General features: G+C 45.9%; 1 protein-coding gene across 1 annotated transcript in view; it reads right to left on the bottom strand.

The window, feature by feature from the left end:
• Nucleotides 1-13,207, bottom strand: part of si:ch73-335l21.1 (insulin receptor substrate 1-B) — a 47,630-nt gene that overhangs the window by 31,571 nt on the left and 2,852 nt on the right. Inside the window, exons 2-3 of the mRNA XM_031298301.2 lie at nucleotides 5,862-6,163; nucleotides 2,129-5,294 (exon numbers count right to left, since the gene is read on the bottom strand). Of these exons, the coding sequence (XP_031154161.1) occupies nucleotides 2,129-5,294; nucleotides 5,862-6,163 (3,468 nt within the window). The remainder of the gene's footprint in view (nucleotides 1-2,128; nucleotides 5,295-5,861; nucleotides 6,164-13,207) is intronic.

Raw genomic sequence — 13,207 nt, 5'->3', positions numbered from 1 at the left:
ATGTAAAAAGGAAGTAGGACGAAAGGCGTAAGACAGGAGAGGTTTTGGTGAAAAAAAATGTGAACAGTATGTGTGGTGAACAGAAGGGAGGGAAGGCATTTCAAAAATCTGACAGACTGGATGTCAGATGAGGACAAAAATTGTGAGGACAAGTAGGCAAATAAAGCTAAGACAGCAATAAAGAGTAAAATAAGGTAAGAAATAGAAAGGGCCCAAATTATGGACTGCAAGAGAAAACTGTTGAGTCCGCTAGTCTTGGGGCTCGGCCCTGCTGAGGCCTGCCAGCCCACCGCGGGCAAAAACACTCGAACAAAAGGATCATTTATTGGAGGAGGAAAGAGAGGGAGGCGGACTGGAGGGATGAAAGGAGGGGGAACACTGTACAGAGGCATTTGAGAGATGTGTGAGTGAAACACTGGCCCCATCTCAACATTCACAGCCAATGTGTAACATTCTCCCCCACGCTGCCCCGCTGGCATACTCTGCAGCCAGAGCCCATATGGTCCCACTGTGGTAGCCTGCCAGCTTTTATATTTAAAATACACCGAACAACACCGCCTGCTTCCACCAACATGGCCTCCACTTCCCAATAAAACCAACACAGCGACGTATGGATGCAGGCTGATGGTTCATTTCCATATGTGGAATGTAAGAAACTAAACAACTGTTGAGCTCAACCGTGCTGCACTCACCGCTAAATCCTATGATGATTTTTTTGCTAATGCCTCAAATTCTTCATTAATTCCAACTGTGGAGCAAAGCAATGACATGTTTACCACAAAAACCCATGAGGTTTAAGTCTGACACAACCTTCAGCACAAATCACGTTGAAGCTAGCAGGGCTAAATAAACAACAAGGCTTGGCAGGATGCATTCATCACAAGAGCCCCACTGTGGAAGGTTAAGTAAGACTACTGAGTGTTTTACTGATGCATATAAATCCACATCTCCATTTAAATGTTTCTCTATCTGTTTAAACTGCAGGCGTCTATTTCTTAACGGGCCAATTTGGTGCAGACAGTGGCTCAAAGAGAATGTTTTTCAATGAGGAAACGTCTCACGGTGACCTAGTTGAGGCATTGTTTAGCTGTGGTGATCCCCCACAGCAAAGAATTGCCCCACACAGCAGGAAGAAAATGTAAATACAATGAAAATTCATCATATGGCCTTATTGAACTCTCTTCCTACCAAATAAGTAGACTTTTGTGGATGCATTCTAATATGTGACCACAGGAGAAAAAAAGCCCTGTTGTCGGCCAAACTAAACAACCACAGCTTTCTGCCTGGATTAAGCAGTGTACAAATCATAGTAAACAATATTCTTATAGCCACATCTACAAACCTGGCAACCCCACTTGAATGCTTGCACACTTTCCTTCATAACATCATCATTTTGAAGTTGACGGGTTCTGGAAACTCATAAAATAACAAAAAAATCTGAATTGATGGAAGAATCATTTTTCTCTTTCACTGCTTTCTTCTACTCATATTTATCATACTCAAACTTTTCTGAACTTCGAGTAGAATGCTTTAATGGTAGGTCTGAATGATTTCCTTTGTTCTGCAGTGGCACTGCAGAGAGTTGTGAGCGGCCGCTCTCCTCACTGGAAAACAGTGGCTCACCTGGAGCATTCGGATATATGTATAACAAACGTCACCTGAATCTGCATCCAAACACTGAAAGGACGCCTCGAGGTGATCAATAGCCATTTCCAAAATATCGATATTCATTGATATTCCAATAGGGTTGTCTGGCCTTTGGCACCTTACATAATCACATAAGGTAAAAAGTGTGCATATGCCTTTAGAAGTACACCAAGCCCCAGAGAAGGAAATGTATTTATGAATTGTCTGAGCAGCCGATCTATATCTCATATTGTGGATTATGCAGACAGACATACAAATCAGACCGATGTGTTCTAATCTGGAGCCAGATGACTTTGGACCACAAGCATAAATGGCAAAGGAGGCTGTGCGCCATTGGATTATCTTGAAAGTGTATTCTTAAAGAGAAAGAGAGAGAGATCACTGAGTATTTTACAGAGTTTGTGTGATGGGAAAAGTAAAGAGACATGATCCTAAACACAGTCTAACAAAGGTGTTTTAAAAGAATAAAGGCAACTCTTACCTGTACCCTCCTTGTTTCCATTCTGATGCGTTCGCAGCTCCTCTGATTTGTAGAAGTCGATGCTGGCGTAAGTGTTGAGTGTTGAGCTGCTGCTGCTGCTGCCAACTGGTGCGCCCACTCCCCCGACCCCAGAACCTCCACCCAGTACAGAGAAGAGGCGAGAGGGGGCCTGGCTACCTGAAGGTCCATCCTGGCCCAAATGGTGGCCCTCTTTGTTGGCCAAGTCCAAGTCTATGTAGTTAAGGCCTTGCTCTGTGGACGAAGTCTGAGTGTTTGCGGGAAGGGACTGCTGCCCAGGGAGGGCGAACTGAGTGGGATTATCAGTCACAGCACCATTCCCCCACAGCATGCTTTCAAAACCCAGCCGGCGGGCCACAGCTTGGGCGTGTTCTGGAAAGAGGGAGGCAGTAGAAGAAGAGGAAGTAGAGGTAGAGGTGGGGAGGGAAGGCGGGGCAAGGAAAGTTTCTGAGCAGTGCCGTCTGCGTCCTTGGGGGTCGGCCCGAATAACTTTAGCCCCGTGGTCTGGGTTGGGTCCAGGTTTGGCTAGGGGGAAGTCTAGACCCCGTGATAGCACTGGAACAGAAGGATCAGTCCTGGTGGGGGACAGGGCTTTGGGGGAGACACTAGATGATGACCTCGGGAAGGCCATCTCAGTGTAGTCGCCACAGGATGTTGGGGACTCAGACACTGATGGGGCACTTTCTCTGCTTTTCCTAAGTGGGGCCTCGGCCACTTTGGCCCCCTCTTCACAAGGGCCAGTAGTTCCCTCAACACAGGCTTTAGGGGCATGAGCAAGAGTTGGTGGCGTGGGAGGGGTATGGAAAGAGGGGAAAACTAGTGGGGTAAGGGAGAGGGGTGAGGGGGACGGGGAAGGGCCCAAGTCCATGTTGACATACTCAGAGGCAGCTGGGGGAGTGATGGGGGCAGAGGGGCTACGGGAGAGGGGGATAAAGTTCCCTAAGCAAGACGTTGGCCTGTGTTGAGGATAATTGCTGCTTGAGCCATGAGGCAGTGATAAGCCATGCCTGAGACCCCTGCCCCGCCCTCCTCCAACCCCAGTCTGGCTGCTCTTCTCCCCTTTAAACTCGATGCTTACATACTCCCCAGGGCTCTTAGGTTCTGGGGGCAGGGGATTCTCACGGACCCTAGGAAGGGTGTTAGCCTTGGATACATCAACAAACAGGCTCACTGGTCTGCTCCTACTATGGCTACCCTGCTTGGACAATCCACCAGAGCCTCGTTTCTGCTGGAGCTTACTCCCATCTTTGGACTGAGCTCCCCCAGCAATGGTGCTCACTGCCTGTGTAGCTCGGTCCTCACTCTCCCCAAGGCTCTCGCTGCTGGCTGAGCTGGAGGAGTATGAGGAAGAGGAGAGTGATAGGTGGCGTCCAACCACTGAATTGCCTGCTACTGTTTGCTCTTGACGCCCCTCCATAGTCCTACCTCCACCCATTCCCCTACTACAACTCCCATTGGGCCTTCTGCCTCGTCCGGGCACATCCTCAAAGTGTCCAGCAGAGGGGTTATGTTTATATGAGCGGGGAAGGGAATAGTAAGAATACACCATCTTGGGGGCTTGCTGTTGAGAACTGGTCTCCAAATGACCGGTGTGCTCAGCAGGTGGGGGGCTGCCATTTACAGAACGTGCACTGATTGGAGACATGTTCATATAGTCACTGCCTGCCCTGCTGTCTGCACTATCACTGCCTACCCAAGCCCCTCCAGAGAGACCTCCACGCTGATCAGGGGAGCAGCTGCTATTGGGGGACATTATCATATAGCCATCAGAAGCTGGTGGAGGCCGGATCTGCTGTGGTGGGGACACGCTGTTGTTCGGGGTCATGGCCATGTAATCATCAGGAGGTTTGGAATCCGAGTCTGGAACAGAGACAGCTAATGATTGGGACGGGGATACTGGAGGCTGAGTGACGCCAGGCAGCATGGACATGTACCCAGTGTCCACACCTATATCTACACTACCACTTGCTCCTCCACCCACTTCACTTTTGAACTCACCCGCCACATCCAAGTACCCTCCACCTCCCCCTGCTGACCCAGCACCCATGACAGATTCCCTCTGTGTGGAAGAGGAGGTGGAAGCAAAGGACTCGCGGCTGGTGCTTCTGGACATGATGGCATAATCGGCCGAATCTTCATCTGCAGGCTCCTCAGCTCTGTGCTGACGTGGGGCCAGTCTCTCCAGGGCCATAGGAGGTAATGAAGCCCGCTTGCTCAGCAGCCGACGTTCAGCATCACATTCGCGGCTAGAGGAGCGACGCAGCACTCTCCTGGTTTGTGGCTGGGAGCCACAGGCTGGTGTTCCTGGTGCTGGCAAGGATCTGCACGTCAAGCTCCCTTGGTTACTGCTGCTACCACCGCCACCACTACGTTGGCCCATCAGGATATAGTTGGCTCCCTCCTCACAATGGGACTGACTGCAAGTGCTACCAACAGAGCTTCCAGGGAGGCTCAGGGAGGCTCGGAGAGTGTGATCCCCAGGACTAGAGCCATACTCGTCTGAAGAGCCATAGTCACTGGGTGAGCCTGAGACAGAGGCGCGATGGGAGGGGACATGACTATAGACACCAGACCCTGGACCAGCACTAGCAGATGTCACGCCTCCAAACTCAGAGCCATGCCCAGAGCTAGACGAGAGGCTTGGGGCTGGAGATGGCGCTGGTGTGGAGATGGAACGCATCAACCCAAGAGAAGTTTTAGCAGCTGTTGTGGCGGCTGAACGGGCTGACTTTGACCTGAGGATTGGGGTGGTCGAGCAAGACCCATTTGTGGATGGGCTGGAGCACGGCCCTTGGAGTGGTGTGCTGCCTGCTATTCCATCCTCACCTTTCCCGCCATCATTAGCAGTGGGAGACCTCGGGAAGCTATGCCGTGGGGTGGGAGAAGCACTGGCACTGTTGACCCCTGCTCCACTGTTAACTCCCCCCGGAGGCTCAGTTCGGGGCCGACGGGTGAAGCCCACCTGGCTGGGAGGAGGGTTCGGGTGATGGCGGCGTGAGGGAACACTGATGGGGTTAGAAGCAGTAGCACCTCCTCCAGGGCCAGAGTTCGACTGAGACTTGCTGCGTTGGCGGAACTCCTCGCTCAGTGCCTTCATAGCCTCTAGCAAGGTTTCATGCATGTTCTGGGCCACCACCGAATCATCCACCTAAGACAGGGCAAAAAAAAAAAAACACTCTCAAAGAGTGAACTCATTTCATAATTCTGGTAGATTTATTTGTGAATTCATTCTTAGTTACAAATCAAACCACTGAGAGAATTTAAACTGAATGTTCTGTGGACATTTACATTTCTAATTCTCATGGAAAACCATGTTTGCATTTCAATTTAATTTGTATTTAAGGAGTATCTTCAAATCAGGACAGGTCAAATACTGGTTGCTCTTTTTCTTTAATTTGAATGCTTTCTGGGATTCATTTAACTACAGTTCACTGTAGTTAAGTTGGTTTAAGATTGAGCTTTAAATCTAAAGGTCTCATGTCTAGGCACTAAAATACCAAAGTATAGTGTCTCCACCGCCTTTAATTTCCACCTTAAGTTAGTCCAAGCAACAACCTTTATAAATTGGACAATAATATAGGGTTATATGAACTTTAGCGTGACGTTGGGTAACTTTACGGTTTCTCTGACTCTGTTGATTATAGGCTCGTTATGAATATGTGGGATTGGAGGGTGCAACTCTCAACATAAAGGGGACTGCAGATTACAGGCTCACCTGCATCCAGAACTCGCCCGGGCCTGTCACGGCTGAGCGCCCCACCTCAACGAAGAAAAAGTTTTCTGAATGGCCGCAGCGTCGGACGTTCATCAGCTGCAGCACTACGGCAGCAGCATCAGAGTTGAGCTTGACAAAATTGACAGTCTTGTCAGTCAGGCAAAGGCGATAGATGCCCACCAAGTTCTTGGCTTGACCCAGGCCTTTGGGCCACACTTTCACCTGCCAAACCTCTTTGAATGCAGGGCCGGGATTGGGCACGCCATAGTCCCCCCCTTCCTCATTGTCAGTGGGGATTTTACCTACAGGGACAGAACAGAGACAGGAGATTTAAAGGTTTTTGAGTGAAAATGAGGATATGACTTGATAGGAAAGAACAGGGGTAATTAACGTGTTTTAAAAGGAGGATTTATAAATGCTGGCAAGCACAACTGCTGCAACAAAGCACAGACATGACCTTCATGCCCCTATGAACAAAAGGAACACCAGGTGAAACCACCAGTATTAACCCGTTAGTGGAGGACAAGGTGCCTTTATTATGTAAACTCTGCTGATATTGAGCTTTTCACTGATTTTAAACCAGATCTGAGTTCAAATGGAGCATGCAGGAGCTTGTGAGACCTGCTCACTGTACCTGCAGGCTCCATAACTGGGGTCTCATGTGTCAACTGCGGGCGGGCACACACACACACACACACACACACACACACACACACACACACACACACACACACACACACACACACACACACACACACACACACACACACACACACACACACACACACACACACACACACACACACACACACACACAAAACTGTTGACAACTGAAGCCCCGCACAATAATGCTGACTTTGAAAGAAAAGCAACCGTTGGGGGAAAAACATAAGTGAACCAACTTGGAAAAAGCTTAACAAGTGAATGTTTTCGGAAAAACCAAAGCAAACAATGCCAATAGATAAGCCAGAAACCTCACAGCAAGGCACCCAATAAGCGCATCAAGAGCAATTTTCTGGAGCTGCTCTACCAACAATAAACTGGCTTTGTAAACCAATAAAATCTAGTGCCTCTTAGCGAGAGTACAGGCAGTCCAGTCACCCTTTGTGTTTCTGTGTTCAGATAGTTTATTACTAGAATTACTTATGCAAGGAAAAACAGGAGAAAGAGTTCTTGGTGAGTTTTGATCCTAGGCTGGAAGGGGCCATACAAAGGCCCCGGGACTTAATGCAACATCTAGCTGCCAGTTTGGTGTTCTGAGTCACCTTATTGTTCACAGATCTGAAGCAGGAACCCAGAAAATTACCTTAATTCTTTTATGCTGTGAAATCATAGACTGTAACAGTCTGCGTGTGCAACTCATTGTCAACAACCACTGACGCTGCCTCTGAGTATATCACAGATTTACCTCTAAGCTATATAACTTGCAGCCACAAGGGACCTCACATCTGTTTACTAAAAAGACCAGAATTAAAGGAATACCATGATGTGACACATGTTTTAGGGTGGATTATTATTATAAGGGACCACCCTAAAATGTTCCTTAAACATGGACACTCCCGTGAACCACGTGTTCTGAGTTCTCCCTGTCGAACTGCCAGGTTGGGTACGTCTGTGCATGATAACTACAAATCTACAACACAGAATCTATTAACTTCATGACAGGACTGAAGAAAAAAGTCTTAGGAGACTCACCTGTTCCCTTCATGGGAACAGGATGTTCTTTGTGCAAAAAATGAGCACCTGCCTTATTAGACTAACACATCTGGCGCATTGAAGTATTGATGATTTTTTTTTAACAAACAGATCATATAATCACAAAGTTTGTGTGGTATTCTACTTTAAGCAATGATTTTGGCCCAACCATGCTAATCACAGTGCACTCTGACCACAGAATCACAAATATATGATTGTATGTCTGCATGCTTTCCCATGCCTCTGCTGCAAATCCTACAATGACAACCATATGTAGACAAGAAGCCTCAGCATGCACAGTGGACGCCATAATAGCCGAGATTCCGTTGTGACAAACATTTCCCCAAGATCCTCTTCCCAAAACATTTTTACTTGTGATTGCAAAAAAGAAAAAAAAAAAAAAAAAGGGAGGGGGGAGGTCTGAAGTGTCTTCTTCCAGTTTGCTTCCCCAAAATTGGAGCTCACAACTTGAAAGAGACTTAGAATAGATGTTTTGTTGAAAGACGTGGAGGCTGTGGCTTAGTGGCTGTGTGTGTGTGTGGAGGCACTCCCCCTACATTAGATGACTCACTCAAGGCCATGCATGGCTGTTTCATGCGCTGCTTTTCTGTGTGCAAGGAGCCCTGTTTGCCTCCTCGATTTAGATTTACAACAGGAAGGGATGGTTTGGGGATTTTTTCAGTGGGGACCAAGGGAATGAAGGCCTGCAGGAGATTGCAAAGAGATATCAGAGGGAAAGAATGGACTTTTAGAAGAATCTTTAAGGAGGAAAAAGTTTGTTTTAAGATTGCTTGGATAAAAGAAAAAAAATCTAATCACAGGCTTTATTTGTTCTAAAAAAATTAATGTCCCAGCTCTTTGGTTCTTGAGAGTGCAGCACATTCCTCGAAGAGTACCTTTTCCTTTTCAAGAGCCCATTTGACGTGTCTTTAGGAGAGCACAAGTGTGTTTGTTTGGAGTACAGTCAGTGCTGCCTTAAACCTCAGCTGTGCCCTCAACAGCACTTCCACACACAAACACCCTTGATCTCAGGGACACTCAGACTGCGCACACTTATTGATGCCTCTCGAAAGCCCCGACTCCTACAGCGATGCAGACTGATTTACCCGTATCGAAGATCACAGACCTTTCTTCATGGTTGCATAAAGTTAGGGTTGATCCTGCACGGAGCCGTATGAATTATAGATCGCCCCTGGCTTTTTCTCTGGGGGACCTGCACGGCAGTGTGGTGCTCAGCGGAGATGGCTGTTAAGAAAGCTGTACATTTTTTCCCCACCACGAAAAAAACACACACACACACACACACACACACACACACACACACACACACACACACACACACACACACACACACACACACACACACACACACACACGGCATTGAGCTTGCTGGTTAAATAAGGGCGGTGTAGCGTGTATATCAGGTCAATGAGTTCATACAAGGTGACTGTACTTATTTCAAAGTTTCAGCATTCCCTTTTTAGCAACCTGAAAACAACTTACACTGGCTTATTCACACGCAGGTTGTTTACTTCGCTTTCGGCGCGACCACACATGAAACTTTCAGTCTTACGTGTAGCTAATGGCAACCTACATGGCCAACACTGCTGTCTATTCATGCCATTTATTTGCTATGCTCCAACTGCCCCTCTTGAGAACATAAGCCGCATATAAAGAGGCCATAATGTAACCTAATTTTCTCAAACTGGGATTTTAAATATGAGCTGAGCCTCCCTTGCTTTCTGTCGTGCTATAAGGGAGTGTGTGTGTTTAGTATTTAGAGTTGCGATATTTACCATGGGGCTGCCAGATGCCTGCTGGGATATTGACAGTTCCTCCATGAGTGACAGAGTATATCAAAGTATATTGTCTCCGCCACCTTTCATTTCCAGCAACAACCTTTATTTAATGCATTTCTGTGAAAACTGTTCAGATTTGCTAGAAGATTGACTGAAATGTATAGCAAGATTCAAAATAAAATCCCTCTTCTTAGTTAGCTAATGCACCCGGTAAATCAGGGAAAACTACTCTGGCAGTGAACCGGCTGGCTCTCACTAGGTTCTGTTTCATGTTTCTGACCTCATTGCCCTAGCATGCTGTGCTGTGCTGCGCCATAACACAGAAAAACTCTGCACAGAAACCTTTGAAGGCTAAACACCACTTTCTATCCCCTATCTCAGCCACTGTGCCCCCTACACCACCCCTACACTGCCGTACCAGTTTACCTGATAGGAGACAGCTGTGGGCTTTTTGTCCTAGCATGTATATAAGAGATAAAAAAAGAGGGTGAGCCACCTAGCAGTGAAAACAGTTGGTCTAATCTCTTGCTCCCATGTGTGCCCGATTTCCTCTTTTTCAACTCCTCTTCTTCCCATCTCTTCATCCATCTCAACCATCTGTAATCCCCCTATCTGGGCCCACACTCAGGGACACAATGCCTCCTCGACACCAGCATCTGCCTGAGGTTCATTTCACATGTGGTCTGTGTTAGACAGAGGAACACACACACACACACACATACACACTAAATTAATGGTGACGCATCCAAGGTTTGCTGTCCCTTGACAAGACACATGAAAAAGCTCTGTGAAAGTAATCTGAAGCTCTTGCAAAATCATCTTAGACGCTCCCAACAAACTGGCAGCCATCTTGGACTTTGCTGGTGAGCCTGGCTCAGAGTCAGTAAACAGAATGTCTCAGTAATATCAGGTCAGAACAGGCGATTGTATTGTGAACAATACTAAGCTTACTATGGCCTTAACTTCCAAAATAATGAGCTTCTTCTTTTTTCTTTTCTTTTTTTAACAAAATAACATTTAACAGTTCCACTCTTTATAAAGCAGACTTGTTTCTTATTGCTGTAGAGAAGGCTTCATAGGATTGAGGATTTAATTTATAACAGTTAGATATAAAAAAATCTAAAAGCACGGTATTGAGGCATTTTGTAGGAGAGTGTGTGCGTCCAAAAGAAAATAGGAAACTCTCCAACGCCTTAATACCCTGTATACATTCCTTTGTGCTAAGATGTGGAGAGAACAAATGTTTTAAACCATTTTCACCTCAGTTTACTGGACCATTTCTGGATCTCATTCCAAAAAGCCTTTTAGATTTTTATGGGCAATTTTTGACAAGAAAGAAACCCAAACTAAAGATGAGACAATATTTTTACACTGAATGCAAAGACTGGGAATCTCCCAAAGGAGTAGCACACCAGCTAATGAGGAAGGTTTTCACTCAAGTCTCTTCCTAATGCACGCACTGTAAAGCTGATTCATGAACTTCCTGACCTCGACTAGGACAGCGGTAATGGGCTGGTATCAACCAACAGAAATCAATACGGCTCACGATAATAAAAGATTACTATGCATTTAAAGCCCTGCGGGCTCTATCCTGCTCAACATATGGAGCGCTCATTGACTAAATGGATCTTGCTGCCCCTGGCCTTGTTTTGCTGTCGATCAAACCTGAGCACTTATTTTATGGGCTGCCTCAGCTGGACGTGAAGAAGAGTGCACAAGGCCATTTCAGACTCACAATGTTTCACTGTTACCTCTGATGCAAGGAGCTGCTGCATCGCAAACAAGCCAGAGCTGGCCAATGGCGAAAGCTTGGCTGGCCAGCTTGTCGTGTTAAATGAAATTATAGGGTGTTAACGTGCGCAAACTATGTATGCAGAGGAAATAAGCTGTGGCAGGCAGCTCACCGTTCCTGAACCTGGATTGGAGGACTAAATCAGCAGGAAAGACTCGCTCCAAAAAAAGACCACGGATCATTTTCTGAACTCTAGACGTTATGGTTTCCCCTGTGACTCTCCTCTCTGACTTTGCAAGCACACAGCATCTGCTGTGCCACCGGCGGCTGACCCTCGAGACAATAATTACTGCCTAATTAGGGAGATGAGCAGTGCTTAAGTTTAAATCGGCCAGCTTGGTGAGCCACTAGTGAGATCCAGATCACGTTGGTCAGATCAGGCAAACGGCACCCCTGGATAAAACCACTCCAGAGCCACAGAGAAGTCTGTCTATACACAGTTCACTGAAAAACACAATTTTCCTCACATCACTTCAGATTTGAGAGTTTTGGTGTGATCTGCTGAGTTTTGGATATTGGCTGTAGCTCTGTAGTCTGACACACTGCCATCAAATGCATGTGTTTTGTGGTGCTTAAAAGTGGCAAAACTATACCTAACTGGAAAACAGATTTACAGTGAAGTGAAGGAAAAACTGCTCACATTGAGGTTTGTGGATTAGCATGAATAACCATATCATTATATTAGGAAGCATATGTTTCTGTGTTTAACATGTAATTTCTTGGAGCTTTGAAGGAGGAATATATATATATATATATATATATATATATATATATATATATATATATATATATATATATAGATATAGACAGCTAGATGCTGCTCTTGGTTAGCGCTGCAATTTAAGATTAGTTTCATTATCGTTTAATCTGATGATCGTTCCCTTGAATAATCTCTTATTCATTTTGTCCATCTCAGTTGGAGATCAACTGATGGAATTTGCTCAGGAAAAATGTGGAGCTTGAGTTAAGATTGAGATTCGTCAGAATTAAAGTAATTATGTTTTTGAGTGAACAGTCCCTTTAAAACAAACATGAAATCACGTTTGGGGGTTCATATTTGAATCAGAGAAGAGCTGCATCTTATATTTACTTGCATTATTGTTGCATTATTGTTCCATCTGTTTGATTATTTTGGACAATCCTTGAGTCTGAAAATAGGGAACAAAAGCCAATCACAATTTCCTAGAGCACAATTCAACGTCTTTTTAATCAGCAGTACAAAAACCAAAGATATTAAATGTACTATAATGCAAAAGTAGCAAATACTCTTGATAAATAGCCCAAACAATGAACCGATTATCAAAGTGGTTGTAGATTAATTTTCTTTCAATTGATTAATCGGTTATTTTAGCACTAAATCAGCCACAATCCTGTCAGATTTCATCTGCTTCTTTGGCTGTGCTTTTATTTTGCTGCTGTAATACATGCAGCCTTTCTGCATGTGTGTATGTGTGGGTGTTTCTCTCTCGTTTTAGTGCCAATGGTTCCAAAGTTTGACTCTGCCATATTGTTCTTTTGAGGTCAACAACAATTCCTGAGTGGTGCCTGAGCTGCGGGAAGTTTTCCTGGCAAACGGCGACTGTGGGCCGCACGTCTGCCCGTTTCGTCGAGGTTAAGCCTTAACACACTCAAATGACTCCTAATAGCTGAGCAAATAGATGCCCTCAAGCCTGATACTGTACTCGCTGCCCGAAAGGGTCTTACTGGACTCAGCTGAATAAATAACTGGGATCCTAATATCGCCCTGCACAGCAGCTGGCTCGTGTTTGTGTAATTACCGCCGGCTCGAGGGGAGGCTGTGTGATATTGGACAGTTCCTGGGCTGCTTTAGGTGAGATTCCCAGGCCCAAAAGCACTATATGGCAGCATGGACTTGTACAGTATTTATTGTGCTATCACTGTATGCATGCTCACTATCCTGCAAGCTGAGGAACCTCTTGCTGTGCAGACTCAAAGCAACCCAAGCATTCCAAACTTCAACCCAGAACTTTGATTCCAGCTCCAGCTAAGGCGTTCTGCTGAGAAGTCCCCCCATAGCAACAAACGGCTTTACATGAGCA

Source organism: Sander lucioperca, chromosome 17 (genome assembly GCF_008315115.2).
Source record: "Sander lucioperca isolate FBNREF2018 chromosome 17, SLUC_FBN_1.2, whole genome shotgun sequence".
Lineage (NCBI taxonomy): Eukaryota > Metazoa > Chordata > Actinopteri > Perciformes > Percidae > Sander > Sander lucioperca.
The sequence above is the reverse complement of the archived record's forward strand: the minus strand, read 5'-3'. Positions and strand labels throughout refer to the sequence as shown.